The sequence below is a fragment of the Macaca fascicularis genome, chromosome 10 (assembly GCF_037993035.2).
Source record: "Macaca fascicularis isolate 582-1 chromosome 10, T2T-MFA8v1.1".
Lineage (NCBI taxonomy): Eukaryota > Metazoa > Chordata > Mammalia > Primates > Cercopithecidae > Macaca > Macaca fascicularis.
In genome coordinates, this window is record NC_088384.1 from 106,928,694 (window position 1) to 106,956,141 (window position 27,448).

At 52.3% G+C, this 27,448-nt stretch overlaps 1 protein-coding gene across 8 annotated transcripts in view; it reads left to right on the plus strand.

Moving 5' to 3' along the window:
* Positions 1–27,448, plus strand: part of BCAS4 (breast carcinoma amplified sequence 4) — an 86,185-nt gene that overhangs the window by 34,607 nt on the left and 24,130 nt on the right. For 4 of the 8 annotated variants that reach the window (XM_015429971.4, XM_005569346.5, XM_065523308.2 and 1 more), the window contains exons 3-4: positions 3,320–3,421; positions 14,193–14,327. In XM_015429971.4, coding sequence (XP_015285457.3) covers positions 3,320–3,421; positions 14,193–14,327 — 237 coding nt within the window. Of the gene's footprint in view, positions 1–3,319; positions 3,422–6,392; positions 6,787–14,192; positions 14,349–14,863; positions 15,062–16,236; positions 16,690–27,448 lie in introns of those variants that run through there. The other 4 variants (XM_045363128.2, XM_074005558.1, XM_074005557.1 and 1 more) reach the window with 4 other exon arrangements.

The window sequence follows — 27,448 nt, forward strand, 5'->3', positions numbered from 1 at the left end:
CTCGATTTTTGTGACGTTTTTCATGTGGTTAGATTGGAGATAGGAATTTGTGGAACGATCACCACAGAGGAGGAGGAGTCTTTTTTTTTTTTTTAATTTTTTTTTTTTTTTTTTTTGAGACGGAGTCTCGCTCTGTCGCCCAGGCTGGAGTGCAGTGGCCGGATCTCAGCTCACTGCAAGCTCCGCCTCCCGGGTTCACGCCATTCTCCTGCCTCAGCCTCCCGAGTAGCTGGGACTACAGGCGCCCGCCACCTCGCCCGGCTAGTTTTTTTTTGTATTTTAGTAGAGACGGGGTTTCACTGTGTTAGCCAGGATGGTCTCGATCTCCTGACCTCATGATCCGCCCGTCTCGGCCTCCCAAAGTGCTGGGATTACAGGCTTGAGCCACCGCGCCCGGCCGAGGAGGAGGAGTCTTATCACATCCCATCAGAGGGTACCGGATGCCCACGTGGCATCGTGGATGTGAACCTGCGTAAGGTGGTGCCCGCGGCTTTCTCCAGTGGAATTTGCCATTTCCCACAATAGGCTTGTGCACATTTACTTTGTACTGTGAGCTATGATCTAATGCGATGTTAATTTTTTGTTGCTCAGTTTGTCCCAGCTTTGGCCATTTCATCCTGCAGGTTGGCTTCTTTGTCTCTTGGGTAAGCCCCATCTCATCTTTTATTTTGTGGAATACTTTCTTGCTTTCTGGGCTGCAAGATGCTCCAGGCTCAGCTCAGTCCTAGAATCAGCCATTTCTCATGGGAGTCCCACTTGAATTTTTGTTTGTTTTAGAGACAGGGTCTTGCACTGTCGCCCAGGCTGGAGTGCAGTGGCGCCACCTTGGCTCACTGCAACCTCCATTTCCCGGGTTCAAGCGATTCTCCTGCCTCAGCCTCCCAAGTAGCTGGGACTACAGGCACGTGCCATCACACCCAGCTAACTTTTGTATTTTTAGTAGAGACAGGGTTTCTCCATTTTGGCTATGGCTAGTCTTGAACTCCTCACCTCAGGTGATCTGCCCACCTTGGCCTCCCAGACTGCTGGGATTACAGGTGTAAGCCACTGTGTCCAGCCTGCAAAATCTTTTTTTTTTTTTTCAAAATATGAGATGAGGAAACCGAGGCCCAGGGAGGATAGGGGACCAGCCTCGTGTCATAGTGGAGAACAGTGGGCCAGGGGCTTAGGCCGGGCAGCCTGATACCACATGCCACCCTCTCAGGGCTTATCTTTGACCTTGTGGGATCAGGGCATGAAAAACAAGTATCCCTGAGGATACTAGACACCTAGAGCTAGGTGCCCAGAGAGATGGCGGTGCTGTGACCAGAGGAGGGCTAGGCGTGGGGAGAGGCGTGGAGGAGTTTGGTTTTAGACATACAGAGCAATGGGGCGAAGGTCGCAGGAAACCCAGGGCAAGGGGGAAATGTTGTCTGAACAGTGGTGGGAGCAGATTTTCATGATAACCACGAGAAGTCTGATGTACTTAGGCAGAAAGAGGAGGAAAAACAGTTACAGTTTTCAAAAAAAAATTTTTTTAATAAAAATTTGGGGCCAGAAGTGGTGACTCACCCCTATAATCCCAGCTCTTTGGGAGACCGAGGCAAGTGGATCACTTGAGGTCAGAAGTTCAAGACCAACCTGGCCAACGTGGTGAAACCCCGTCTCTACTAAAATACAAAAACTACCCGGGCATGGTGGTGCGCACCTGTGGTCCCAGCTACTCAGGAGGCTGAGGCAGGAGAATCGCTTGAACCTGGGAGGCAGAGGTTACAGTGAGCTGAGATTGCACCACTTCACTCCAGCCTGGGAAACAGAGCCAGACTCAGTCTCAAAAAACAAACAAACTAAAGCCACTAGGCCTAGCCCAAAATCTAGGGGAGGAGATTACCTAAGCATGAGGATACCAGGAGGGTGAGACCCCGGGGAGCACGTCAGAAGCCACCTCCACACTCCACGCCAGCACTGTGCTAAACAGCTCATCCTCAGCATCCCAGCGAAAGGACCATCATCATCGCACCACTGTCCCAGTGAGCAAAGGAGGGCTCAGAGAGGTGCAGTGAGTTGCCTAAGGTCACAGAGCTCATGGTGGGTAGAGCTAAATTTAAACACTAGCCTGAATCCTTAGTCCAGCTCCTGCTGTGCCCACTGGTGTTTCTGTAACAGTGGTCCCCAGATTCCTATTCCAACGTTGCCTCAGAGTGTTGGCTGAAAATGCAGATTCTCAAACTAGGAGAGGCTGGGAATCAGAATCACTGTTTGAAAGGCTTCCCCAAGGAGATTCAGTTGCTCCCCAGAATTTTTTTTTTTTTTTCTTTCTTTTTTGAGATGGAGTTTCGTTCCGTCACCTAGGCTGGAGTGCAATGGCTCGATCTTGGCTCACTGCAACCTCTGCCTCCAGGGTTCAAGCAATTCTCCTGCCTCAGCCTCCCGAGTAGCTGAGATTAGAGGTGTGTGCTCTATGCCTGGCTAATTTTTGTATTTTTAGTAGAGACAGGGTTTCACCATGTTGGCCAGGCTGGTCTTGAACTCCTGACCTCTGGTGATCCACCTACCTCAGCCTCCCAAAGTTCTGGGATTACAGGCGTGAGCCACCACGGCCAGCCGCTCCCCAGAATTTGAGAGCCATGAATATATGGCCTTTTTTTTTGCACAGCGAGGATGTGATAACATGAAAATGGAATCTCTCATTCTCTCTCACACACACAGAAGAGTTAGGCTTGGTCCTTGGGTTCTGAAGGAAAAAGGAACCATCGGCGTCTGATTTCAGTGATCAAGGGAAAGATACGTGGCTTCACACAGTTCACTTCTGGAACCCTTGCAAGCAGAAGAAAATGATAACTCAAGGAGATGGTGCAAGGAAGTACTTAGGACAAGTCTGCGTGTCGGAAGCATCTGATACATGAGAGTTGTGGTGTTCATTAACATTATTAATGAATATTAATCGTAATGATCAACTTGTTAATATTCCAGTGCAATGAAAACTGGACTGACTTTGACTTTGGTTTAGAGAAGAGATTCTGATTCTTTCCATTTGCTCCAGTTCAGTGGTTTAGAAAACGAAGATATTTAGTTTGGGACTGGTGTTGCTGGGTGGTTGGCGGGGAAGTGATTAATTTGTGGTTCAGTAAATAATACCTGGGTAGGTCTGGGTCCACAGAGGCGATGAGGTTGGTCCTCCCCTGGGGCTCTGGGTTGTTCTTGGGCCTGTCTGGTGCAGGATGCCACCTGGCACCTCAGCCATCGGTGGGGTCTGTGTAGACCCTGGCCGACCTCTGAGGCAGGCAGGAGGACACAGTGATGGGGCAGAAGGCCTGATGAGCTGTTTTGTTCCTTGCAGATCAGGAGTGATACGTCACAGATCCTGGAGGAAAACATCCCAGTCCTTAAGGCCAAACTGACAGAAATGCGTGGCATCTACGCCAAAGTGGACCGGCTAGAGGTACGTCTAGGCAAACGAAGGTTCTGAGGCTGTGAACCTGATCTGGCTTTTCCCTTTTCCTGGAAGACGCCGATCTGGCCTTGAACATGCAGGCATTATGCCCAATGCAGGGGGTTGGTGGTGGCAGTTGGGGGGTCTGCACTCAAGTGATATTTTGAAAAAAACCACAAGTAAGAATTTGTTTCCAGGCCAGGTGCAGTGGCTCATGCCTGTAATCCCAACATTTTGGGAAGCCAGTGTGGAAGGATCGCTTGAGCCCAGGAGTTTGAGACCAGCAACATGGCGAAACCCCATCTCTACCAAAAATACAGAACTAGTCAGGTGTGGTGGGTGCATGCCTCTAGTCCCAGCTACTTGGGAGGCTGAGGTAGGAGGATGGCTTGAGCCCAGGAGGTCGTGGCTACCGTGAGCCTTGATTGTGCCACTGTACTCCAGGCTGGGTGATAGAGCAAGATCTTGTCTCAAAAAGAAAAAAAAGAATTTGTTTCCAACATTTAAAATCAGGGTACTTTATATAAAAATCTGCATTTTAAGCTTTTGAAAATTCAGAAACTTTGATAACCCTGGGCCCACATTTCCTTAAATACTTTAATCTGTTTATGTTTCAAGGCATAAATATATAATGTATACACGTCTAAGTATGTAATTTAGTGAATTTTTACATATATCGACATCATGTGATGATGACCCAAATTGAGAGCGAGAACATTTCCAGGCCCTGGGTTGCATTCTTGCAGTGTTCTTGCAAGAATGGATGGAGGCTGGGCGTGGTGGCTCACGCCTGTAATCCTAGCACTTTGGGAGGCTGAGGCGGGTGAATCAATGGAGGCCAAGAGTTTGAAACCACCCTGGCCAACCTGGTGAAACCCTGTCTCTACTAAAAGTATGAAAATCAACTGCGTGTGGTGGCACACACTGAGAAGGCTGAGGCACAAGAATCACTTGAACCTGGGAGGCAGAGGTTGCAGTGAGCCAAGATCGCACCACTGCACTCCAGCCTGGGCAACAGAGCAAGACTGTCTGAAAAAAAAAAAAAAAATGGATGGAGCTGGTGGCTGCTGCTCCTCAGAAGGGCATGGGCTCTCCAGTTTTCCACAGTCCTCACCATGCCCTCTTGCCTTACCACTGACGTAGCTCACCCATCTTTTACTTGCCTGGCTAAGATGCATGGCATCTCATTTCCTCCTTGCTGCACTGCAGAGTCAGTCCTCTCACTGCCCCCATCTCCTGGAAGAGGAGCATAAGCTTTGCAAGGTCAGCCACTTCTCTGGGGTCACACTACTAGTTACATCAAGCCAGGACTCCAGCTCATATGTGCCGGTGCAGACGCTCTTCATCCACTTGGGGCCCTAGGCTTGGGACCCTGGCTTCGTGCACAGCAGAGGACTGGGAGGCTGAGAGGACCTTGCGGCTGTGTCATAGTCACCTGGCCAGAGGGAATGTGAGCCCCTCCCAAGCTGCAGAGGGAGGGAGCAGGCGTGGCTGTCAGCACCGAGTTAGCAGAGAATTAACATTCTTGTCAGCAGAGAATGAAGCAGGAATATAATTAAAACTTTGCCCTTGGAATAGCTGATTCATTTGAATTTTATTCCACACGTTTGAAAGAGGAAAGAAAATGTGAAGACTTGCAGCTTGGTTCTTGCCTGGCCTGGGCCAGCCCAGCTATCAGGACCGTTCCTTTCTGAGCATTCAGTCCATTGACGTTGACTGAGGGCCGGCCAGGAGAGACCCTCAGCAGGGTATTACCACATCAGCCTCCTATCGCTGCTGGGAGAAATTACCATGAACTTAGTGGCTTAAAACAACACACAGGAGCCTCTCTGAGCCCACCCTGGCTCAGGAGGCTGCCCAATTTTAAAAAAAGAAGAAGAATAGCCGGGCGCGGTGGCTCAAGCCTGTAATCCCAGCACTTTGGGAGGCTGAGACGGGCGGATCACAAGGTCAGGAGATCGAGACCATCCTGGCTAACACGGTGAAACCCCGTCTCTACTAAAAAATACAAAAAGCTAGCCGGGCGAGGTGGTGGGCGCCTGTAGTCCCAGCTACTGGGGAGGCTGAGGCAGGAGAATGGCGTGAACCCGGGAGGCGGAGCTTGCAGTGAGCTGAGATCCGGCCACTGCACTCCAGCCCGGGTGACAGAGCGAGACTCCGTCTCAAAAAAAAAAAAAAAAAAAAAAAGAACAGAAAACAACACCTTTTTTTTTTTTTTTTGAGACGGAGTCTCGCTCTGTAGCCCCAGCTGGAGTGCAGTGGCATGATCTTGGCTCTCTGCAACCTCTGCCTCCTGGGTTCCAGTGATTCTCCTGCCTCAGCCTCCCAAGTAACTGGGATTACAGGCGCCTGCCACCACATCCAGCTAATTTTTGTTTTTTTTTTGTTTTTGTTTTTGTTTTTGTTTTTGAGACGGAGTCTTGCTTTGTCACCCAGGCTAGAGTGCAGTGGCCGGATCTCAGCTCACTGCAAGCTCCGCCTCCCAGGTTCACGCCATTCTCCTGGCTCAGCCTCCCGTGTAGCTGGGACTATAGGCGCCCGCCACCTCGCCCGGCTAGTTTTTTGTATGTTTTAGTAGAGACGGCGTTTCACCATGTTAGCCAGGATGGTCTCGATCTCCTGACCTCGTGATCCGCCCGTCTCGGCCTCCCAAAGTGCTGGGATTACAGGCTTGAGCCACCGCGCCCGGCCTCTAATTTTTGTTTTTTTAGTAGAGACAAGGTTTTGCCATGTTGGCTAGGCTGCTCTTGAACTCCCGACCTCAAAGGATCTGCCCGCCTCAGCCTCCCAAAGTGCTGGGATTACAGGCATGAGCCACTGCACTCGTCCACAACACACATTTATTATCTTATAGTTCTGGAAGTCAGAAGCCCAAAATGTGCCTTATGGGGCTAAAGTCAAGGTGGTGGCAGGTTGGCCCCTTCCGGAGGCTCTGGGGAGAATCTTTGCCTTTCCTTGCCTTTTTTCCTGCCTTTTCCAGATTCTAGCACTGCCTGCATTCCTCAGCTCGTGGCCCCTGCCTCCCGCTTCAAAGCCCATGGAGTGACATCTTCCTGTCTCTCTGTTGCTGGCCCTCCTGCCTCCCTCTTGTAAGGACCCTTGAGATTACGTTGGGCCTACCTGGATGATCCACAGTGACCTCCTATTCCAAGACCCTTAACTTAATCACACCTGCAGGATCCCTTTTGCCAAGGAAGGTGACATATTCACAGGTTCTGGGACTAGGACGTGGACATCTTTGGGAGCCATTGTTCTGCTGCTCACACTTGGCCAGGATTTGCTTTCATTAGGCAAGTGCTGTGAAGGGAAGCAGCGACTGAGGCATGGGATCTACAGGACCCTGGAGAAGGAGTGGAAGGAACTGTGTTAGGTGGGTGGAGGAACTGTGGGAACTGTGTCAGGTGGGTGCAGCTCAGGCAGGGGCTCCAGGCGGGATCTTGGCTCTGAGCAGGGAGGAGATTTGGATGTTGGAAGGATCTTGGGAGGCCAGGTATTGGGGGCAAAGGGGAATCAGACCCCAGTGGGGCCAAAGAAACTGGCGGCAGCAGCCAGGTTGTCCAACCCTTGCCGTCCGAGGTCAGGACTTTGGCCTTTATCCTGAGGAGGAGGAAGCCACTGAAGAGTCCGGACAGCCTAGTGGTTAGGAACGCACACCCCAGAGCAGGGCTTCTCAGCCCCAGTGCTGCTGCCCTGGAAAATTCTCTGTTGTGGGGCTGTTCTGGGTATTGTAAGTTGCTTAGCAGCCTCTCTGGCCTCCACTCCCAAGATACTATTAGCATTCCTCCAACCCCACTCCCCAGCCTGACAACCAAACATGTGGCCAAATGTCCCCGGGGGGCAAGGTCGCTGCTGTTTGGAAGCGCTGATCTAGAGCCGCACAGCCGGGATTCACGTCCTAGTGCTGCTGTCTCCTAGCGTGTGACCCCCAGAAAATTCCCAGCCTCATTTCCCCATAAAATGGGAGTGACGGTGAGGTTCTTGCACCCAAATCCTTGTCGTATTCAACAAACATTTGCTGCACGGTGGGCTTCTCAGAGATGGGTACTGGACATACGACCCAGGGGAGATGTCTGGTTCCCTGTGGGTGGTCCTGGAGGAGCATTAGACAGGGAAGCAGGCCGGGTGGGGCGGGTCGGCCTCAAGAGCACACACCAAGGGGTCCTGGCCAGAGCTGGAACAGAGGGGGCTTCCCAAGTGTGTGACCTGGACCCTAAGGCCTGAGATTGGGTGCAGAAAACCTGGGGAGGGAGCAGCTTGTGCAAAGAAAGGTCCAGGGGCGGGAAAAGGCAGCTTCTCAGACACCTGGGGCCCGGGAGGAGCTCAAGGTCAGGGATGAGACTGGAGTGAGGGATGTAGCCCACAGGGTAGGGCCAAGGCCTGGAGTTTGGACCCTGTCCTTAGAATGACAGGACCCATCAGAGGGATTGCAGCTGCTGTAACCCCCACTCCCCACCAACAGGGAAGTCGACATTGATTATTCTTTCTTTCATTCATTCATTCATTCATTCATTCATTCATTGTAGAGACCGAGGCTCACTAAATTGCTGCCCAGGCTGGTCTCGAACTTCTTCTTTTTTTTTTTTGAGATGGAGTCTCGCTCTGTTGCCCAGGCTGGAGTGCAGTGGTGGGATCTTGGCTCACTGCAAGCTCTGCCTCCCGGATTTGAGTGATTCTTCTGTCTCAGCCTCCTGAGTAGCTGGGATTACAGGAATGCCCACCACACCTGACTAATTTTTGTATTTTTAGTAGAGATGGGGTTTCACCATGTTGACCAGGCTAGTCTCGAACTCCTGACCTCAAGTGATCTACCCGTCTTGGCCTCCCAAAGTGCTGGGATTATAGGCATGAGCCACCACGCCCAGCCGATTATTCTTAAAGTATACCATTTGGAGGTGTGGGGTATATTTACCAGGTGATACAACAATAAGCACTATCTCATTCCAGAACATTTTCCTAAAAAGTACCTCATGCCTACTGGCAACCATTCCCCAGCCCCCGACTCTGGCAACCACTCTTCTACTTTCTGTCTCTGGATTTGCTTATGCTGGACATTTCATGCTAATGGAATCATACCATATATGGCCTTTTGGGCTTGGCTACTTTCACTTGCCATAAAGGTTTCAGGGTTCATCTATGTTGTAGCATGTGCCAGGACCTCATTCCTTCTGTGGTTGAATCATCTTTTGGTATATGGCTGGACCGTACTTCATTTGTCCATGCACCAGCTGGTGCACAGTTGGGTGCTTTCCACTTTATGGCTGTCGTGAATAATGCTGCTATGAACGTTTGCGTACAAGTTTTTGTGTGACATATGTTTTCATTTCTTTTGGGTAGATACCTAGGAGTGGAATTATTGGCAGGTCTTTTTAGGAGAGCTATGGAAATTCATTTTAGGAAGTTTCAAACAATTTTCCAAAGTGACTACACCATTTTGAACTTCCACCCACGCAACTACTATAATTTTTTTTTTTTTTTTTTTTTTTTGAGACGGAGTCTCTCTGTGTCACCAGGCTGGAGTGCAGTGGTGCAATCTCAGCTCACTGCAACCTCTGCCTCCCGGGTTCAAGCAATTCTTCTGCCTCAGCCTCCCGAGTAGCTGGGACTACAGGCACCCACCACCACGCCCAGCTAATTTTTTGTATTTTTAGTAGGGACGGGGTTTCACCATGTTGGATGGTCTCGATCTCCTGACCTCGTGATCCGCCCGCCTCAGCCTCCTAAAGTGCTGGTATTACAGTCATGAGCCACCGCGCCTGGCCTACTATAAGTTTTAGATGGAGATTGCAAACTCAGATGCCAACAGGAGCCAGAACTGCTGAGGGACCAGGTGTTAGAAGACCAGCCCCAAGCTCTCCCCATTCCTTTCTGGGAACAGCTGAGAAGCAACTGTCACCACCGTGGGGCGTGAATCTCCCGGCTGTCACAGACCACGCTCTGCCCTAGAGTCTCACCAACATTGAGGCTGAGGGGCACTCACCTCCTGTCAACACCCCTGCACATCCGCTTTCTTTAGAGTAGAGAGAGATTTCTCTGTAACTGATGCTCCGTTAAAAGGGGGGAGTCCTAAGGGAGGTTCCAAGAGGGCCGTGGATTTTTAAGGTCAAGTGGGAGATGATGTATTTCTTTTCCTTTTTTTTTTTTTTTTTTTGGAGACAGAGTCTTGCTCTGTCACCCAAGCTGGAGTGCAATGGCACGATCTCGGCTCACTGCAACCTCTGCCTCCCAGGTTCAAGTGATTTTCCCGCCTCAGCCTCCTAAGTAGCTGGGACTACAGGCGTATGCCACCATGCACGGCTAATTTTTGTAGTTTTAGTAGAGATGGGGTTTCACCATGTTGGTCAGGCTGGTCCCGAACTCCTGACCTCATGATCCGCCCGCCTCAGCCTCCCAAAGTACTGGGATTACAGTCATGAGCCACCGTGCCCGGCTGATGATGTATTTCCTATTAGCTCAAGTGTGTGACATCAAACAATAAAACTGAGGGACCTGCTGAGAACCTGACATTGTATGGGGCAGGTGGACTCCAGAACCAGAGAGCTGGGGCTCTGATCTGCCCCTTTGGTAATTCACCAACCCCCTTGGAGTCAGTGTCAAGGAAGACCCCCATCTCCTGGAAGGGAATGTGCCGTCCACCCCTCAGAGTCATTGTGAGGATTAAACGAGACCAGCACCTGCCATCTTGCAGATGCTCCGTAAGGACAAACTATTATGGTGGTTGTAGTGGTCCACAAGGCTGAGAGAGGGAGAATCTGTCCAGGATGGAACAATGACTGCTCTGCCCTCCCAGGGGGAGGTCCTGGGGTGACTAGAGTGTTAGTGGCTTCCACAGACTGCAAGTCCACCCTGCCCTCAGAATCAGTGTGACCTGCCAGGTGAGAGCTTGGAAACCACGAGGTGACCTCTCAGGCCAGAACTTGACCCTTTATCAGTTGTATTAATAAAAACTCACTTTGTTTTTTTTGAGACAAGTTCTCACTCTGTCATCCAGGCTGGAGTGCAGTGGTGCAGTCACACTTCCTGGCCTCAACCGATCCTCCCACCTCAGCCTCCCGAATAGCTTGGGACTACAGGCGTGTACCACCACGCCCAGCTAATTTTTTTTTTTTTTTTTGAGACTGAGTCTCGCTCAGTCACCCAGGCTGGAGTGCAGTGGCACAGTCTCTGCTCACTGCAAGCTCCGCCTTCCGGGTTCACGACATTCTCCTGCCTCAGCCTCCCGAGTAGCTTGGACTATAGGCACCTGCCACCATGCCCGGCTAATTTTTTGTATTTTTTTAGTAGAGACGGAGTTTCACCGTGGTCTCGATCTCCTGACCTTGTGATCCACCTACCTCAGCCTCCCAAAGTGCTGGGATTACAGGCATGATCCACCGCGCCCTGCCACAATTTTTTGTATTTTCTGTAGAGATGGAGTTTTGCCATGTTGCTCAGGCTCATCTTGAACTCCTGGGTCAAGCAGTCTGCCCACTTTAGCCTCTCAAAGTGCCAAGATTACAGGCATGAGCTACCATGCCCAGCCAACAAAAACTAATATTTTTGAGTACCTACTACAGGCGAGGCACTATGAGTGCTTTACACATAAGAACTCACTTCGACTCCACAGCAACCCCAGGAGCAAGGTCCTGCTATTAGTCTCATTTTACAGAAAAAGCCGCTGAGGCACAGAGATGAGAAGTGACTCTCCGGAGTTCACACAGGTGGGAAGTGGTAGAACTGGGGTTGCAAAGTTTATGTTCCCCCTGCTGGATGTCAACACACCTTTCTGTACAGGAATCATGCTCTGAAGCTGGGAACTCTTTGGTGGAAATGTTCAAATTCTCCAGGCATAGTGGCTCGGCCTGTAATCCCAGCACTTCGGGAGGCTGAAGTGGGAGGATCACTTGAGCCTAGGAGTTCGAGATCAGCCTGGGCAACATGGCAAGACCCCTGTGTCCAGGGGGGACGAAAGTGTTCAAATTCCTCAATACTTGCCAATATATTTTTAAACAATGAGGCTTTCCTCCTTCCCTCCCTCTCAACTGATTATAAAAGTAGCATGTCTTTATTGAAGAGGAAAATAAGCAGAAATCAATTGTGCTCCCTGCACCCAGCCCTCAGGGTGGCTAAGATTAGCGGTGAGCCCTCTCGCTCACCTGCAGCCACCACAGCCTGGCTGTGTGGGTGGACATGTGCGTCTCCTCTCCCCAGAGTCGGGGCTGCCCTGGCCCAGGTTTCCGCCTCTCTGGCTGTGGCTTGGCCGGGCTGGCCTCACTGGCAGGCATTTTGGAGACAGTTCAGACGTCGCGAGCGCACATTCCTCAGCTTCGCCTCACACTCTCCACCAGATTGGTATTAACGCAGGGAGCATAAAATTGGAATCGGCTGGAGGAAGGGGAGTCGGGACTTTCTTCTGAGTTTTACAACCATATGTGCGGGCTGAGCCAGGCCTCTGAGGCTGGAGCCCTTGTCAGATGCTTCCTGGCCCATTTCCCACCCACCCACCTCTATACACACACACACACACATACACGCACACATCTGCACATACACACACACACACACACACACGACGTGGCTGATTCAGCCTTTCAGCCCTGCTGCAGCCAGAGCCCCAGGGCGGCAGCAGCACAAGAGAAGCCTCCATCTTGGGTTCACTCAATGTCGTTTTGCTAAGGATACACTCACTCATTCACTCATTCATTCATGCACGTGTGCATTTATGCATCCACCATCCATATGGGCCCTGTCTCCTGGACCAGGCTCTGGTCTTGGCCTGTGAGCAGTGCTGACTCAGCAGCTTCTCTTTTAGAACCCACATCCTAAAGGCGTGGACTGTGAATAGATAAGAATTTCAGAGGGCAATGAGGGCTGTGAAGACCAGGAATCTGAGTGGCTCTAGAGTACCTGCCGGGGCTGTATGACATCAGGTGCTCAGGGACAGTTAGATGGAAGCCTGAAAGACAGACTGAGCGCAGTGGCTCACGCCTGTAATCCCAGCACTTTAGGAGGCTGAGTCCGGCAGAACACCTGGGGTCAGGAGTTCGAGACCAGCCTGGCCAACATGGTGAAACGCCATCTTTATTAAAAATACAACATAAGACGGGGTGCAGTGGATCACGCCTGTAATCCCAGAACTTTGGGAGGCCGAGGTGGGTGAATCACCTGAGATCTGGAGTTTGAGATCAGCCTGACCAACATGGAGAAACCCTGTCTCTACTAAAAATACAAAATTAGCTGGACATGGTGGTGCTCACCTGTAATCCCAGCTACTTGGGAGGCTGAGGCAGGAGAATTGCTTGAATCTGGAGGCAGAGGTTGCAGCGAGCCAAGATCATGCTATTGCACTCCAGCCTGGGTGACAGGCTGCTAAAAATATAAAAAGTAGCTGGGCATGGTGGCAGGTGCCTGTAATCCCAACTACCTGGGAGACTGAGACAGGAGAATCACTTGAACCTGGAAGGTGGAGGTTGCAGTGAGCTGAGATCACGCCATTGCACTCCAGCCTGGGTGACAAGAGTGAAACTCCATCTCAAAAAAATAAATTAAATTGGCCGGGCGCGGTGGCTCAAGCCTGTAATCCCAGCACTTTGGGAGGCCGAGACGGGCGGATCACGAGGTCAGGAGATCAAGACCATCCTGGCTAACACGGTGAAACCCCGTCTCTACTAAAAAATACAAAAAACTAGCCGGGCGAGGTGGCAGGCGCCTGTAGTCCTAGCTACTCGGGAGGCTGAGGCAGGAGAATGGCGTAAACTCGGGCGGCGGAGCTTGCAGTGAGCTGAGATCCGGCCACTGCACTCCAGCTTGGGCGACAGAGCGAGACTCCGTCTCAAAAAACAAAACAAACAAACAATAATAATAATAATAATAATAATAATAAATTAAAATAAACAACAAAAAAAAGAATTCTGGCTGGGCATGGTACCTTATGCCTGTAATCTCAATACTTTGGGAAGCTGAAGCCAGGGAGGGTCACTTGAGGCCAGGAATTTAAGACCAGCCTGGGCAATGTGGTAAAACCGTATCTCTACAAAAAAATTGAAAAATTAGCCAGGCATCTCAAACTCCAGATCTCAGGGTTGGTCTTGAACTCCTGACCTCAGGTGATCTACCCACCTTAGCCTCCCAAAGTGCTGAGATTACAGGTGTGAGCCACTGTGCCCTTTATTCTTGAAACTGGCAGCTCTGCACTTGAGGCCTGGAGCTGAGTGGTTCCTGTGGGCCTGGACTTAGCTTTCTGGTTGACCCTGCTTCCCATTAGGCCCCCTTTACCTGCTTGTTTCCTGCTAGGCCCTTGGTGGCTTCTGAGTTCAAATATACAGCACATCCACTATTAAAATGAGCGTTTGTGTGTCCTTAACATAGATGAAAAGTACAAATAAATAAGCATTTGGGCTATTTCTATAAAATCAACTTTGAACAAAAAAGGCTTTGAAATCTGATGAATGTGCCCTGAGACCCTGCCGCCCCCCCGGCCCCCGGCACTTCCTGGCTTCGTGACTTTGAGCAGGTGACCCAGCCTCTCTCAGCCTTGATTTCCCTCCCCTGTAAAATGGAGGCTAAGAACAGCGTCCCTATGGGGAGAAGGCAAGAGGCCACCAGCGGGAGCTGTGACCGTTGTCAGGGTTTCTGCAGGTGTCCCTCCAGCGAAGCAGGCCCTGCCACCTTGTGGGGAGCCCTGTTGGAGGGAGGCTGGTCGTAGTGATGAAAGGCCTGGAGTCCCCACCGGCCTAGGGAGTGTGGCCAGGAATGGGCTCCAGCCTGCACAGATGTGGCATCATGGCCTTTCCGTGTCTCTCAGGCTTTCGTCAAGATGGTCGGACACCATGTCGCGTTCCTGGAAGCAGACGTGCTTCAGGCTGAGCGGGACCATGGGGCCTTCCCACAGGCCCTGCGGAGGTGGCTGGGATCCGCGGGGCTCCCCTCCTTCAGGAACGTGAGTATCCTGACCCAAGAAGTGAGGGGAGGGCTGCTCCCCCTTCCCTCCGCAGACCCCAGCATGGGGAGGAGCGCGCAGGAAGCCAAGTTCAGGGGGCACATTTCACTTCTGCAGACAGGAAACGGGTACAGGCGGCCAGACACCTCAGCCTTTCTCTGTCCCCTGTGAGCCCCGGGCTGCGATGGTTTGTGTGCTCATCCACCATTTATTGGGCACCTACTGTTTGCTGAGTGCCATCTGAGGTTACTGTGGTGAACAGAAACAGCTCCCATCCTCCTGCCCATCCTTGCACACTTAGGGACAGTGACCAAGATGACATCCAGAATTCTGGCCAGGTTCTCCTTCCTGAGGCAGGAGTCAGCCTCAAGGAGCAGGGGAAGGGGGATGGGTTTATGGCCTGCAAAGGCCGTTCTCTTCCTCATCTCTCCTCTGTCGTCCTGGGATCCTCTCCATGGCCCCGCAAGGAAGGAAGGATCATGTGTCCTTTTTGTTTTCTTTTGAAATGGGGTCTCACTCTGTCACCCAGGCTGGAGTGCAGTGGCGTGATCTCAGCTCACTGCAACCTTCGCCTCCTGGGTTCAAGTGATTCTCCTACCTCAGCCTCCCAAGTAGCTGGGATTACAGGTGTGTGCCACCATGCTCAGCTAATTTTTGTATTTTTAGTAGAGATGGGGTTTCACCATGTTGGCCAGGCTGGTCTTGAAGTCCTGAATTGAAGTAATCCACCTGCCTTGGCCTCCCAAAGTGCTGGGATTACAGGCATGGGCCACCATGCCTGGCTAATCACCCTCATTTTATAGTTGAGAAGATGGAGGCTCAGGGAAGGAGATAAGGGGACTTGTCTGAGGTCAGGTCCTGGAGTGCCTGTTTCTGGTGACTTGCCCTTCACAGGAAAGGTGTCACCTAGTGGGGCCTCTTGTGGCTCCTTGGGCTCTGCCTGCAGGTATCCCCTCTACTGCCCTGTCTCCACTGTTCCTGCCTGTCCACACCTTATCTCTACTTTATCACAACAGCCCAATTAGTGAGTGCTTTTTGTTTTTGAGATAGGATCTCACTCTGTCACCCAGGCTGGAATACAGGCGTGATCCTAACTCATCGCAGCCTGGAACTCCTGGGCTCAAGTGATCCTCCCACCTTGGCCTCCCAAGTAGTTGGGGCTGCAGGCATGCACCACCACACCTGGCTAATTTTTTATTTTATTTTTCTTTTCTTTTTTTTTTTTTTTGAGACGGAGTCTCGCTGTGTTGCCCAGGCTGGAGTGCAGTGGCACCATCTCGGCTCACTGCAAGCTCCGCCTCCCGGGTTCACGCCATTCTCCTGCCTCAGCCTCCCGAGTAGCTGGGACTACAGGCCGCCACCACACTCGGCTAATTTTTTTTTTTTTTTTTGTATTTTAGTAGAGACGGAGTTTCACCGTGTTAGCCAGGATGGTCTTGATCTCCTGACCTCGTGATCCGCCCATCTCGGCCTCCCAAAGTGCTGGGATTACAGGCGTGAGCCACCGCGCCCGGCGGCTAATTTTTATTTTTATAGAGACAGAGGCTCGCTTTGCTGCCCAGACTGGTCTCCATCTCTTGGACTTCAGTGATCCTCCTGCCTTGACTTCCCAAAGTGCTGAGATTACAGGCATGAGCTACCACGCCTGGCCTTGTTGAGTGCTAACCAGGTTCCAGGCTCTGCGTTAGGCGTTTTATATGCAGTGATTCATTTACCTTTCCCAGCCATCTTGTGTGCTGGGTATTAATAGTATCTCCATTTAACAGGTGAGGAAATGAAAATTCAGAAAGTGTCAGGGTTCTGCCCGTGGGCAGAATTTGGCCCATGTCAACTCATTCTATTTGGCCAGGCGATATATTTAAACAGTGCGACTTGAAATGCTGATAGGGCATGTGCTTTCCCGTCACAGGCTCCTGGCCTCATTGTACCTGCCTGAGGCACATGCTACTCACCTGCCTGCTTCCAGATGAATGGTTTGCCCAAGCTTGTAACAGCTGGACAGCGGTCTCTCAGATTTCATGGTCTAGGAACTCCTCTTGATCTTTCAGAGCCCAGGTTAAAGACACCTCCTGTGAGAAGCCCTCTGGGATTGCCCCTCTTCAGACAAACTCCATCTCTTTGCTTTCCAAAGACAATGAAGTCATGAGCTGCATCCTTTGTCCTCTCCCTCAACTTACAGTGACCATTCCTGAGTGACTTTTCCCACTGATGGCTTTAAAAGCACATTTGGGGCTGGGCACGGTGACTTATGCCTATAATACCAGCACTTTGGGAGGCCAAGGCAGGTGGTTCACTTGAGCCCAGGAGTTCGAGACCAGACTGGGCAACATGGCAAAACCCCATTTCTACAAAAAATAGAAAAGTTAGCTGGGCATGGTGGCGCACGCCTATGGTCTCAGTTACTCGGGAAGCTGAGTGGATGGATCACTTGAACCTAGCCTGGGAGGTGGAGGTTTCGGTGAGCCGAGATCGCATGACTGCACTCAGCCTAGGTAACAGAGTGAGACCCTGTCTCACAAAAAAAAAGCACATTAGGGGCCAGATGTGGTAGCTCATGGCCATAATCCCACCACTTTGAGGGGCCAAGGTGGGAGGATTGCTTGAGTTCAAGATCAGCCTGGGCAACAAAGCAAGACCTCATCTCTACAAGAAATTATCCAAGTATGATGGCATGCACCTGTGGCCCTAGCTACTCAGGAGGCTAAGGTAGGAGGATCACTTGAGCCTAGGAGTTTGAGGCTGCAATGAACCTTGATCATGCCACTACACTCTAGCCTGGACAACAGAACAAGACCCTCTCTGAAAATTTAAAAAAAAATTTTTTTTTTTTTTTTTAAAGACACATTGGGGCAGAAAGGACCTTGGCTGTCCATGTCCTGTTAGGACTCAAGTATCATAACAGTAGGTCCTGCCTGTCATTTAATACACTTCTTGTAGTCGGCAGTCATCCCCATGAGGTTGGTGCTAGTGTTCCCATTTACAGAGGCAGAGACTGAGGCTTGGAGACGGAGAATCACCTATCCAGGGTCACTGCTGGGTTTGGGATCCAGGCCTGTGGAGCTCTGAAACTGAGGTCCCCCCACCCCCCCTGCTGCAGGGATGTGGCATCCCCCCCGGAGTGTGGCTGGGGCATGCTGAGACCTGCACCCTCTCCTCTCTGCCACACTGGGCCTTGCTAAGCCTTGGAGAGCCCCCTAGACCTACCTGTGGTAACTTGTTCCAGGAAGCGCGTCCTGGCCAGGGATGGGTGAGTCATTCAGCAACCCCGGTGTGTTGTTCTTGGCCCCACAAGGGCTTTGTCTGGGGGAGGCGGTGCAGCCAAGTGTGCGCATGCGTGTGCAGACCTGAAGGCTCCAGGGCTGTGGCTGCTCTAGGGTGTGAGCTGGAGGGGCCCTTCCAGAATGATGACCATCACCGTTGCTGCTGGGGCCGACTCTGCAGTCGCCTCACACCCCACCCTGTGAAGAGGGTGTGGTCATTGTTCCTGTTTTACGGATGAGGAAACTGAGTCACTGCGGGTTGCCCCACGCAGGAAGTGGTGGAGCTGGGATTTGAACTTGTGATGTCTGGGCCCAGAGCTGGTGCCCTGCACCCCGTTGGCCCATTCTGTGCCCTCCCTGACCCCCAGACCTGCTCTCTGGGAGGTGGGAGTCCTTGTAGGGCGCCCAGGCCTTCTCAGTGTCCTCCATCTTGATTCTTTCAAAACTGGGATTCTGTGCCGTCTCTAGTCAGTTCCCCTCAGCGCCTCCTCCCCCAGGGTGGACACCTCCTTTCTGTGACCCTAAACGGCCATCACCCTCAGAGGCTGACATTCCAGCCTCCACCAAGGGCTTGGATCTCCACCAAGCCCTTCTCCCGGGGCCTGTTCCAATGCCCAGTGTAGGCCCGAGGGGCCCAGGCAGCCAGGGGCTCGGAGAGCTTTGGTTTCTCTCGTGGTACCTCCCCCAGGACCCCACTGCTCCCCCGAGGCAGGTGTTTGAGGCCTCCCCCAACCCCGGGTGGCCCAAACAGTGACCATCCAGACACAGCAGCCACTCAGGGTGACCTGGCTGTGTGGCGCCCCTGGGCTGTCTGTTCCTCACCCACCCGTGCTGTCTCCAAAGGGTCCATGGAGTGGAGAGGGCTGAGGTGAGACAGGGATATTGGGTGGCCCCACAGGAATGCTGGCATGGGGTTCTGCCCCTGTGGGGAGCCACACCACTCGCCAGAGGCCCAGCCCCCAGAGAGGGCAGGCTCCCCGCTGCCCGGGTGACTTGGTGCTGGCGTGGACATGGCCTGTGGCCTGGGCTGGCCCGAGGGGTCTGGTGCAGGAAGTGACCTGAGGATACTAGTGTTCCCCTCAGCCAGCTTTCCAACTGGAGCCTGGCCTCTCAGCCCCGCCTTTGAGCTGCCTGAGAAAGAGGCATTTGCTCCACAGACGGAGCCAGCCTGTGCCCCAGGCCCTTGGCGCCCAGCCACCAAAATGTACGCAGGGCCGTGCTACGACATATGTATTTCGTGGTACAAAAGTCCACATTTTCATGGTGTTCTGTACAAATGAAAAGTTTTCGGTTATGCTTTTATATTGGTCGTTATAACATTGTGAGGTTTTAATAAAAATTGCACCTCTCTTTCATTGTAGCTAAGCCCCTTCTGTGACATGTCTTAGCTGTGTGACCATGGGCAGGTCTCTTAGCCAGGCACAGTGGCTTCCACCCATAATCCCAGCACTCTGGGAGGCCAGGGCAGGAGGATCACTTGAGCTGGGAACAACATGGGGAGACTGCATCTCTAATTTACTAGATGTTATTAAGATGGTATCTTTTGAGATCCTAAAGTTATTTTGAATTGTTCCGAGATGGCTTCTCAGTGACTTCAGAATAAAATCCAAATTCCTTGTCATGGCCTGCAAGAGGCTGCATGATCTGGCCACATTCAGTCTGTCTTTTTTTGGGGGGTCTTTTTTTTTTAAATTGAGACAGTCTCACTCTGTCGCCGGGCTGGAGTGCAGTGGTGCGATCTCGGCTCACTGCAACCTCTGCCTCCTGGGTTCAAGCGATTCTCCTGCCTCAGCCTCCCGAGTAGCTGGGATTACATGCACCCAACACCAAGCCTGGCTAATTTTTATATTTTTAGTGAGAGACAGGGTTTTGCCATGTTGGCCAGGCTGGTCTCGAACTCCTGACTTCAGGCGATCCGCCCACCTCAGCCTCCCAAAGTGCTGGAATTACAGGCGTGACCCACCACGCCCAGCTTAAAATAATATCTTTAAATTTCAAAAAAAAAAAGCCTCAGAGAGTCTGAGTCAGTGAGCTGGCATGGGCAGGTTCGTGAGAGGCTTTGCTTGCTAGAAAACTAGTTTGGATTTGATGGAAAATGATGAGGGCCCACGCTAAAGCAGAGGAGAAAAGCTCCAGAACTCTCAGGAGGGATTCCGAGCGTGGAGCGGAAGAGCATCGGCCACCTGAAAAGCCAGCCAGTGGTGTGATCTCAGCTCACTGCAACCTCCGTTTCCTGGGGTCAAGTGATTCTCCTGCCTCAGCCTCCCAAGTAGCTGGGATTACAGGCATGCACCACCATGCCAGGCTAATTTTTGTATTTTTAGTAGATACAGAGTTTTGCCACATTGGCCAAGTTGGTCTCGAACTCCTGACCTCAAGTGATCTACCCACCTTGGCCTCCCATAGTGTTGGGATTATAGGCGTGAGCCACCACACCCGGCTGAAAAGCCGGCTTTGCTTGTGAGCAATGGAGTGGTCCAGGGCAGACTCAACACTTGGTGCTCAGCGGTGAGCGGGAATCACGGGGCAGCTGACAGAGCCAGCCCTGCTGTGCCAGGCACTGTTTTCAGCCTGTCAATCCTCATAACATCCCACGAGGGAGGTGCTATTTCTATCTCCATCTTACAGGTGAGGAAACTGAGGCACAGAGAAGGTAAGTAACTTACCCAGAATCACACAGTTGGACATCAGGATATGAATCCACGTTCTTCTTTCCATCACATGTTGCTTTGGTAGAGAGCTGTGATCTCTTCAGGGAGCTTGTGTCTGGTGCAAGAATACAGACAATGACCAAATTCAAAGAAAGTTCAGTTACAGGTGGGACATGGTGACTCATGCCTGTAATCCCAGCACTTTGGGAGGCCTAGATGGGTGGGTCACTTGAGCCCAGGAGTTACAGCCTGGGCAATATGGCGAAACCCCGTCTCTACCAAAAAAAATACAAACTTTGCCAGGGATGGTGGTGCATGCCTGTATTCCCAGCTACTCAGGAGGTGGAAGGATCACTTGAGCACAGGAGGTCAAGGCTGCAGTGAGCCATAATTGTACCACTGCACTCCATCCTGGGCAACAGAGCAAGACTCTGTCTCAAAAAAACAAGAAAAAACAGAAAATCCAGTTAGATGGCTGTTTCTAAAGGGGGCCCTTTAGCCAGGCATGGTGGTGCATTCGTGTGGTCCCAGCTACTTGGAAGCCTGGGGTGGAAGAATTGCTTGAGCCCAGGAGTTCAAAGCTGCAGTGAGTCGAGACTGCACCACTGCACTCCAGCCTGGGTGACAGACCCTGTCTCTACAAAATAAAATGTACAAAAATTAAAAAGGATCCCTGGTCTGAGGGGTCAGGAGTGGCCTCTGAGGAGGGGCCGTGGAAGCTGAGAGCTGGATGATGAATAAGTGGCGGTGTGGAGTCAGAAGAAAGAGTGCTCTGGGCTGAGGGAACTGCAATTGCAAAATCTCTGCAACGCACCTAAGCTTGGTGCTTGAGGAATCGCCAGTTTAGCTGGGCTGCCTGCACGAGCCAGGGCAGAGTGGAGAGAGATGAGGTCTGGGAGGTAGCAGGGACCAGATTGTGCGGGGTCTCAAGGCCACAAGAGGAATTTAACACTATTCTAGGGGCGACGGGAGCCATGGAAGTGTTTGTAGCAGGGGAGTGACTTGGTCGAATTTGCTTCACTTGGCGAGAAACCAGGGCTCCTTCTCTGCTCTGAGCTCAGGCTGGCGTTCAGGGTCTGTGACGTCTTAGGACTTGAACACCAGAGCTGAGCAGGGCACGTGGGTGCCCTCCAGGCTGCAGGTTCGGCTGTTTGGAATGTTTCCTCCCCTGGAAATACCTCATGCTGTGCCCTGAGCTCTCTGGAATCCTCCCCTCGCCAGGTCTCAGGGCCCTTGTCCAATCAGAGGAAAGAAAAGAGGCTCCGGAAAGGGGCCCAGGTCTTCCAGACAAATGTCCCTGAGACCCCGCTGGAGGGGGCGGCCATCAGCCCAGCGCCTGCCTGTGGAGGGCCCCTCACATCTGGAGATGGTTTCAGGCATGTGCGGAAGTGAAAGTGTGAAATGGGGCTGGAGCCCTGCGGGCTGCGGACCTCGGAAGTACACAGAGGCCACAGCAGGTGTCCCCTTGGCCCGGGCCAACTTCCTGCTGACCGTGCCAGGCCGGCCCTCCTCCTGGCTCACGTGCCCAGAGGCACAGAACAGCCTCACTAATTTGTTGTAAATCACTGTTTGTTTTCTGCCGCCAAAACATCTTGTTCACGAGGTGTCATTTTGATTAATTTTTCTGATGGAGAAGAATGCGGTGCTTCCCAGGGAAGCTCTTTGGCTGACAGCAAAGCTCACTGGGCCAACTCCTGACTCCTTTACAGAACGGTGCTGCCCTGGCGGGAGGAAGCTTGGCTGGGTCTTGGGGCTGCCTGGCCCACCTGTTCACCCCTACCCCCACCAGGGCAGCAGAGGCCTGGGGAGACCGTGGTTACTGAGACCTTCCCAGAAAGAAAGATGGGCAGAGGGGCTGGAGGGGAGCCAGGGTGGCTTTGGAGCAAAGCAGAGCCAGGACAGGCAGGGTATGAGATGTCACCCGGTCCCACAATTGCAGCGCTCCCAGGGTGATCTGGTAACAGCAGTGAGTGAGCGAGTCTTCTGGGCATGAGACAGGAGGGAGTGGTGGGGACTGTGGCGAATTGCAGACCCCATGCCTCATGTACAGGAGTGAAGCTTGCCTGGCACCAGCCTCGCAGAAATGGTGACCAGCAGCCACCAGGTTTTCCTGTATGGGGGAGAAAGCTGGACATCTGGAGGGTTTTTTGTTTTTTGTGTTTTTTTTTTTTTTTTTAATGAATCTTCTCATGTCAAAAAGTCAGTATTTTTCTAACTGTTGAATACTGTGTGGAAAAAAGTGTTGTGGCTGGAGCAGTGGCTCACACCTGTAATCCCAGCACTTGGGAAGGCCAAGGCAGGAGGATCACTTGAGCCCAGGAGTTCGAGACCAGCCTGGGCAACATAGTGAGACCCTGTCTCTATTCTTTTTTTTTTTTTTTTTTTTTGAGACGGAGTCTCGCTCTGTTGCCTGGGCTGGAGTGCAGTGGCCGGATCTCAGCTCACTGCAAGCTCCGCCTCCCGGGTTTACACCATTCTCCTGCCTCAGCCTCCCGAGTAGCTGGGACTACAGGCGCCCGCCAACTCACCTGGCTAGTTTTTTGTATTTTTTTAGTACAGACGGGGTTTCGCCGTGTTAGCCAGGATGGTCTCGATCTCCTGACCTCGTGATCTGCCCATCTCGGCCTCCCAAAGTGCTGGGATTACAGGCTTGAGCCACCGTGGCCGGCCTATTCTAAAAACTAAAAAAATAAATAAATAAAACTCTGTTGTACCGTGGGCTGCACCCAGTATACCCCCAGCTCTGGACTTTAGGCTGATGACCTGTACCACTTCGTCCCCTCCACTGTGGAACATTTGGGACCAGGGAGGAGTAGAGAGGTATCTTCTCCACTTTTTTGCACCAGCCCTGGCTGGAACTCTTCAACTCTAAACAGCAGCATGACTAACAGCCAATAGTTGTATTGAGCCCCTACTGTATACGAAGGGCTTTCTGTGCTTCATCTCAATTTCCTATAACAACGCCGGAGGCAGATGCTATTATTCCAGTTTACAAAGCAAGGACCTGAGGCTCAGAGAGGGCTGTTCACTTGCTCAGGGTCACACGGCATAACTGGCAGAGCTGGGATTTGATCCAGCTTTGACCTTGGTCAGCTGGTCAGCGTGTGTCTCTACCTCCCTCTGTGAGCTTCCCAAGGGCAGGGACCGAGACTTCGACTGCCAAGGCTGCAAACTTGAGATCTTTGGGCTAGTTCTGCCTCAACCGCACTTGCTCTTTGGCCAGTGTGGTATATGGATACATTTAACTTGAGTTAATTGCCAAAAAGCAAATTTTATGTGAGATTTTGAGGAGGGGAGGGGAGGAAGTTCCTTCTGACAACAAGCAGTTTTTCTTTGGGTGGGGGGGTGCTGTTTGTTGAGCCCTATCTGGAAGCACCCCAACTTTGCCCTTGTGGCTTCTCATGAAGAAGCAGAGGTCCAAGTGGGCCCCTGAGCGGCATCCCTGCCCAGCCACCATCTGGCCCGCTGTGCCCACTCTTAGTGCCTGCTGGTGCATTTGAGTTTCTTCCCCTGGTAGAGCACATAGTAGGTGGTCAATAAATAGTCATCAGTGGATGTTCTGAAGGCTTTGCCTCCCAGATTTCTTAGAGGGCGCGTCCAGGCACTGGAAGGCTGGAGAGGATTTTCAAGGCTGAAAGGGAGGTAATGAGGCCGTGGGCGGAGCTGCCCTGCCCGGGCTGCCTGCAGGAGTCCTCAGTGCCAGGCTCAGCGTGCTCCCCTCCCCCAGGGACCCCTAGCTCCCTCCCCTCGCCTCCTCTCCCTTCCTGCCCAGCCCTGCAAAGGAAGGGGCGGGGTCTCTCAGGACACCCCCTCTCCCCTGCAGAATCCCCCTGCAGGGGGCGACTCGGGGAGGAGGCCGACGGGCTCGGCTTTATCTGGTGGTGGAGGCTGGGTAAGACACAAACGAGAAGGGAGAGGAAATTGTGAGGCGCCTTCTCCCGGCCCTGAACCAGCCGCTGCTTCTCCTGCTGCCCCCATCAGCCCTTGCGGTAAAAATGCAGCAGGAGCAGATGGCAAATATGAGGACCACGACTGTGGACAGCCGAGGGGCGCCGGGTCCCAGCCCCCACCCACCAGCCCCCTCCCCACGGCTCCCAGAGACCTCCCAGGCTGTTTCCTTCAGGGTCTTTGGTGGAGTGCTGTAGGGGGATGGAGGAGGGTTCCTGGCAGGCTGGTTTGGGAATCAAATTGTGTTTTTCAGGCATTTCATTCTTGTTGAGATTTTGAGGATGAGAGGGGAGGAAGTTCCTTCCGACAACAAGAGGTTTTCATTTTGCGGGGAGCTGTGTGTTCAGTCCTATGTGGAAGCACCCCAACTTTGCCCTGGTTGGTGGGACCCTCATCATGCCCTTCTCTCAACGCAGCACCACCATCAGGGGCACCCCCTGGGGCAGTAGCGCCCTGGGCCCAGCCCTGCCATCCTGGGGTTGTTGGACATCATTTGCCGCCTTTGCACATGCCAGTCCCCCTCCCTGGAAAGCCCTTCCCGCTCCCCGCCTGGCAATGTTCGTTATTGTTCAAAGTCCTAGTCACACGGTCCCACCCCGGGAAGCCTTCCTCTGGCGTCCCCAAACCCTCTTTCATTCCCTGGCTGGCACATGGCTTCATCTGCATTTGCTCCTGTAGCTCCCCTAGACTGAGAGCTGCTCAAGGGCGGGGCCTGTGTCTTGTCTTCACCATGGTGATGAGAGTTCTGATGCTGCTGTAGTGTTCTGGGCTCGACTTTGGGCCGCCACAAGCAGCACTTAAACTGCCCTACTTGATTCATCCCCAGGCCACCTGGTACAGAGTAACTGTCTCCATCCCCGCTCTTCAGGTGAGGAAACCGAGGATCAGAAGTTAGAACATTTTAACAAAGCCAGGGCCTGGCCCATTTGGTTCCAGAGTCCCACATTCTTCACATCCCAGGAATCAAAATTCAAACACTGAGACCAGGCAAGGCCCTGAGTGATGCAGAGAGGCCAGGCTGGGGCTGTGACCAGCAGGGGAGGCAGGGCCCTCAGCTGCAGCCTGAAGCCTGGAACAGAGACCAGGGTGGCCAGAGTGGCCAGGCCTTGTGCTTTTTGTGTGTGTGTGTGGTTTTTTTTGTTTTTTTTTTTTAATGGTTTCACTCTGCTGCCCAGGCTGGAGTGCAGTGGTATGATCGTAGCTCACTACAGCCTCCTCCTCCCCCCAGGCTCAAGCAGTTCTTCTGCCTCAGCCTCCCGAGTAGCTGAGACTACAGGTGCCTGCCACCACGACTGGCTAATTTTTGTAATTTTAGTAGAGATGAGGTTTCGCCATGTTGGTCAGGCCGGTCTTGAACTCCTGACCCCAAGTGATCTGTCCACCTTGGTTTCCCAAAGTGCTGGGATTACAGGCGTGAGCCACCGCATCCGGCCGAGGCCTTGCACATTTTAAAAGAGCGGATGCAGATTTTCTCTGAAATCAACTGATTTTGAAAACAGATCTGAGAGGCTCGAATAAATCTCCTCAGGGCCCTTGGTTCAGGGGCCTGAATCTGGGCCTTGGCAATGATCTGCAGTGACCAGGCAGCACCCAGAGGACCCAGAACATGAACCCGTGGGTGGGTACCCACCTCTGCCTGCCCAGCCTGGCATTTGAGTCCCCTCAGTGGGGGATGTCATCAAGGATGTGGGAGGTGCCAGGGCCCACGGCTGGCCTGGGTTCACTTCTCAAAAGGGGTTCTGGGTGCAGTGCCAAGGGAGGCAGTTGGTGGGATCCCTCTACATCCCCCAAATTCTTTCCACCTGGCACTCCTACTTTTTGAGCCAAACAGATGATGTTTTCTTTGTCTTACATGAAGTGTTAATGGATGCAGTCAACAACATCTCCTTTCTTTTTGTTTTTTTAAGATGGAGTCTCGCTCTCTCACCCAGGCTGGAGTGTAGTGGTGCGATCTCAGCTCACTGCAACCTCTGCCTCTCGGGTTCATGCGATTCTCCTGCCTCAGTCTCCCGAGTAGCTGGGACTACAGGCGCCGCCACCACGCCCGGCTAGTTTTTTGTATTTTTAGTAGAGACGGGGTTTCACCATGTTAGCCAGGATGGTCTCGATCTCCTGACCTCGTGGTCCACCCGCCTTGGCCTCCCAAAGTGCTGGGATTACAGGCTTGAGCCACCGCGCCCGGCCAGGTCATTCTTTACTGTGGGGACCATTTTGTGCACTGGGGGGTGTTTGTGTAGTGGGGGTTGTTTGTGCACTGGGGGGTGTTTGTGCACTAGGGGGTGTTTTGTGCACTGGGGGATGTTTTGTGCACTGAGGGGTGTTTTGTGTAATGGGGGGTGTTTTGTGCACTGGGGGGGATGTTTTGTGCACTGGGGGGATGTTTTGTGCACTGGGGGGTGTTTTGTGCAGTGGGGGGTGTTTGTGCACTGGGGGATATTTTGTGTACTGGGGGGTGTTTGTGCACTGGGGGATATTTTGTGTGCTGGGGGATATTTTGTGCACTGGGGGGTGTTTGTGTACTGGGGGGTGTTTGCACTAGGGGGTGTTTTGTGTAGTGGGGGGTGTTTTGTGCACTGGGGGGTGTTTTGTGTAGTGGGGGGTGTTTTGTGTAGTGGGGGGTGTTTTGTGCACTGGGGGATGTTTTGTGCACTGGTAGGTGTTTTGCCGCATCTCTGGCCTCTCTCGCTAGATGCACCCTCCCCGCAGTGTAACAACCAAAAAGGAGTCCATAAATTGCCAGCTGTCCCCTGGAGGCAAAATTGCCCCGAGTTAAGGACCACTGGCCCAGAAGAGTGACAGCTGTCAAGACTGGGCGATGGTACCTGGAGACCCCTCATTGCTTTTATGTTTCCTATAAATATGAAAAAGTTTCCTTATGAATATGGAAAAGAATAAAAAGTTTAAAAATATAGGAAAGTATGAATTCCAGAGCCAAACAGTCCTGGGTATTGTATCTTGGTGGTATTGCTGGCTAGCTCCATGGCCTTGGGAGAGTCTCACCCTCCCCTCTGTGAAATGGGTGGCAGTTCTCCAGCCTCATGGCCTCAGGTCGAGCATTTGAACGTGCGTGATTTGCTCTTCATTTGGAAACTTCTATGTAGCAGTACTCTGATGTAGGCACTGTTCTAGCAGCTGAGATGCGTAAGTTATGGAGAGTGGCGTGCTTTGCTGAGTACTCACACGAGGCAGGCACCTGGATGCTCTGTGCTGACCTCATTGCTTACCTGCTTAGCTGCCACGTAGTGAGGCAAGTTGCTATCAC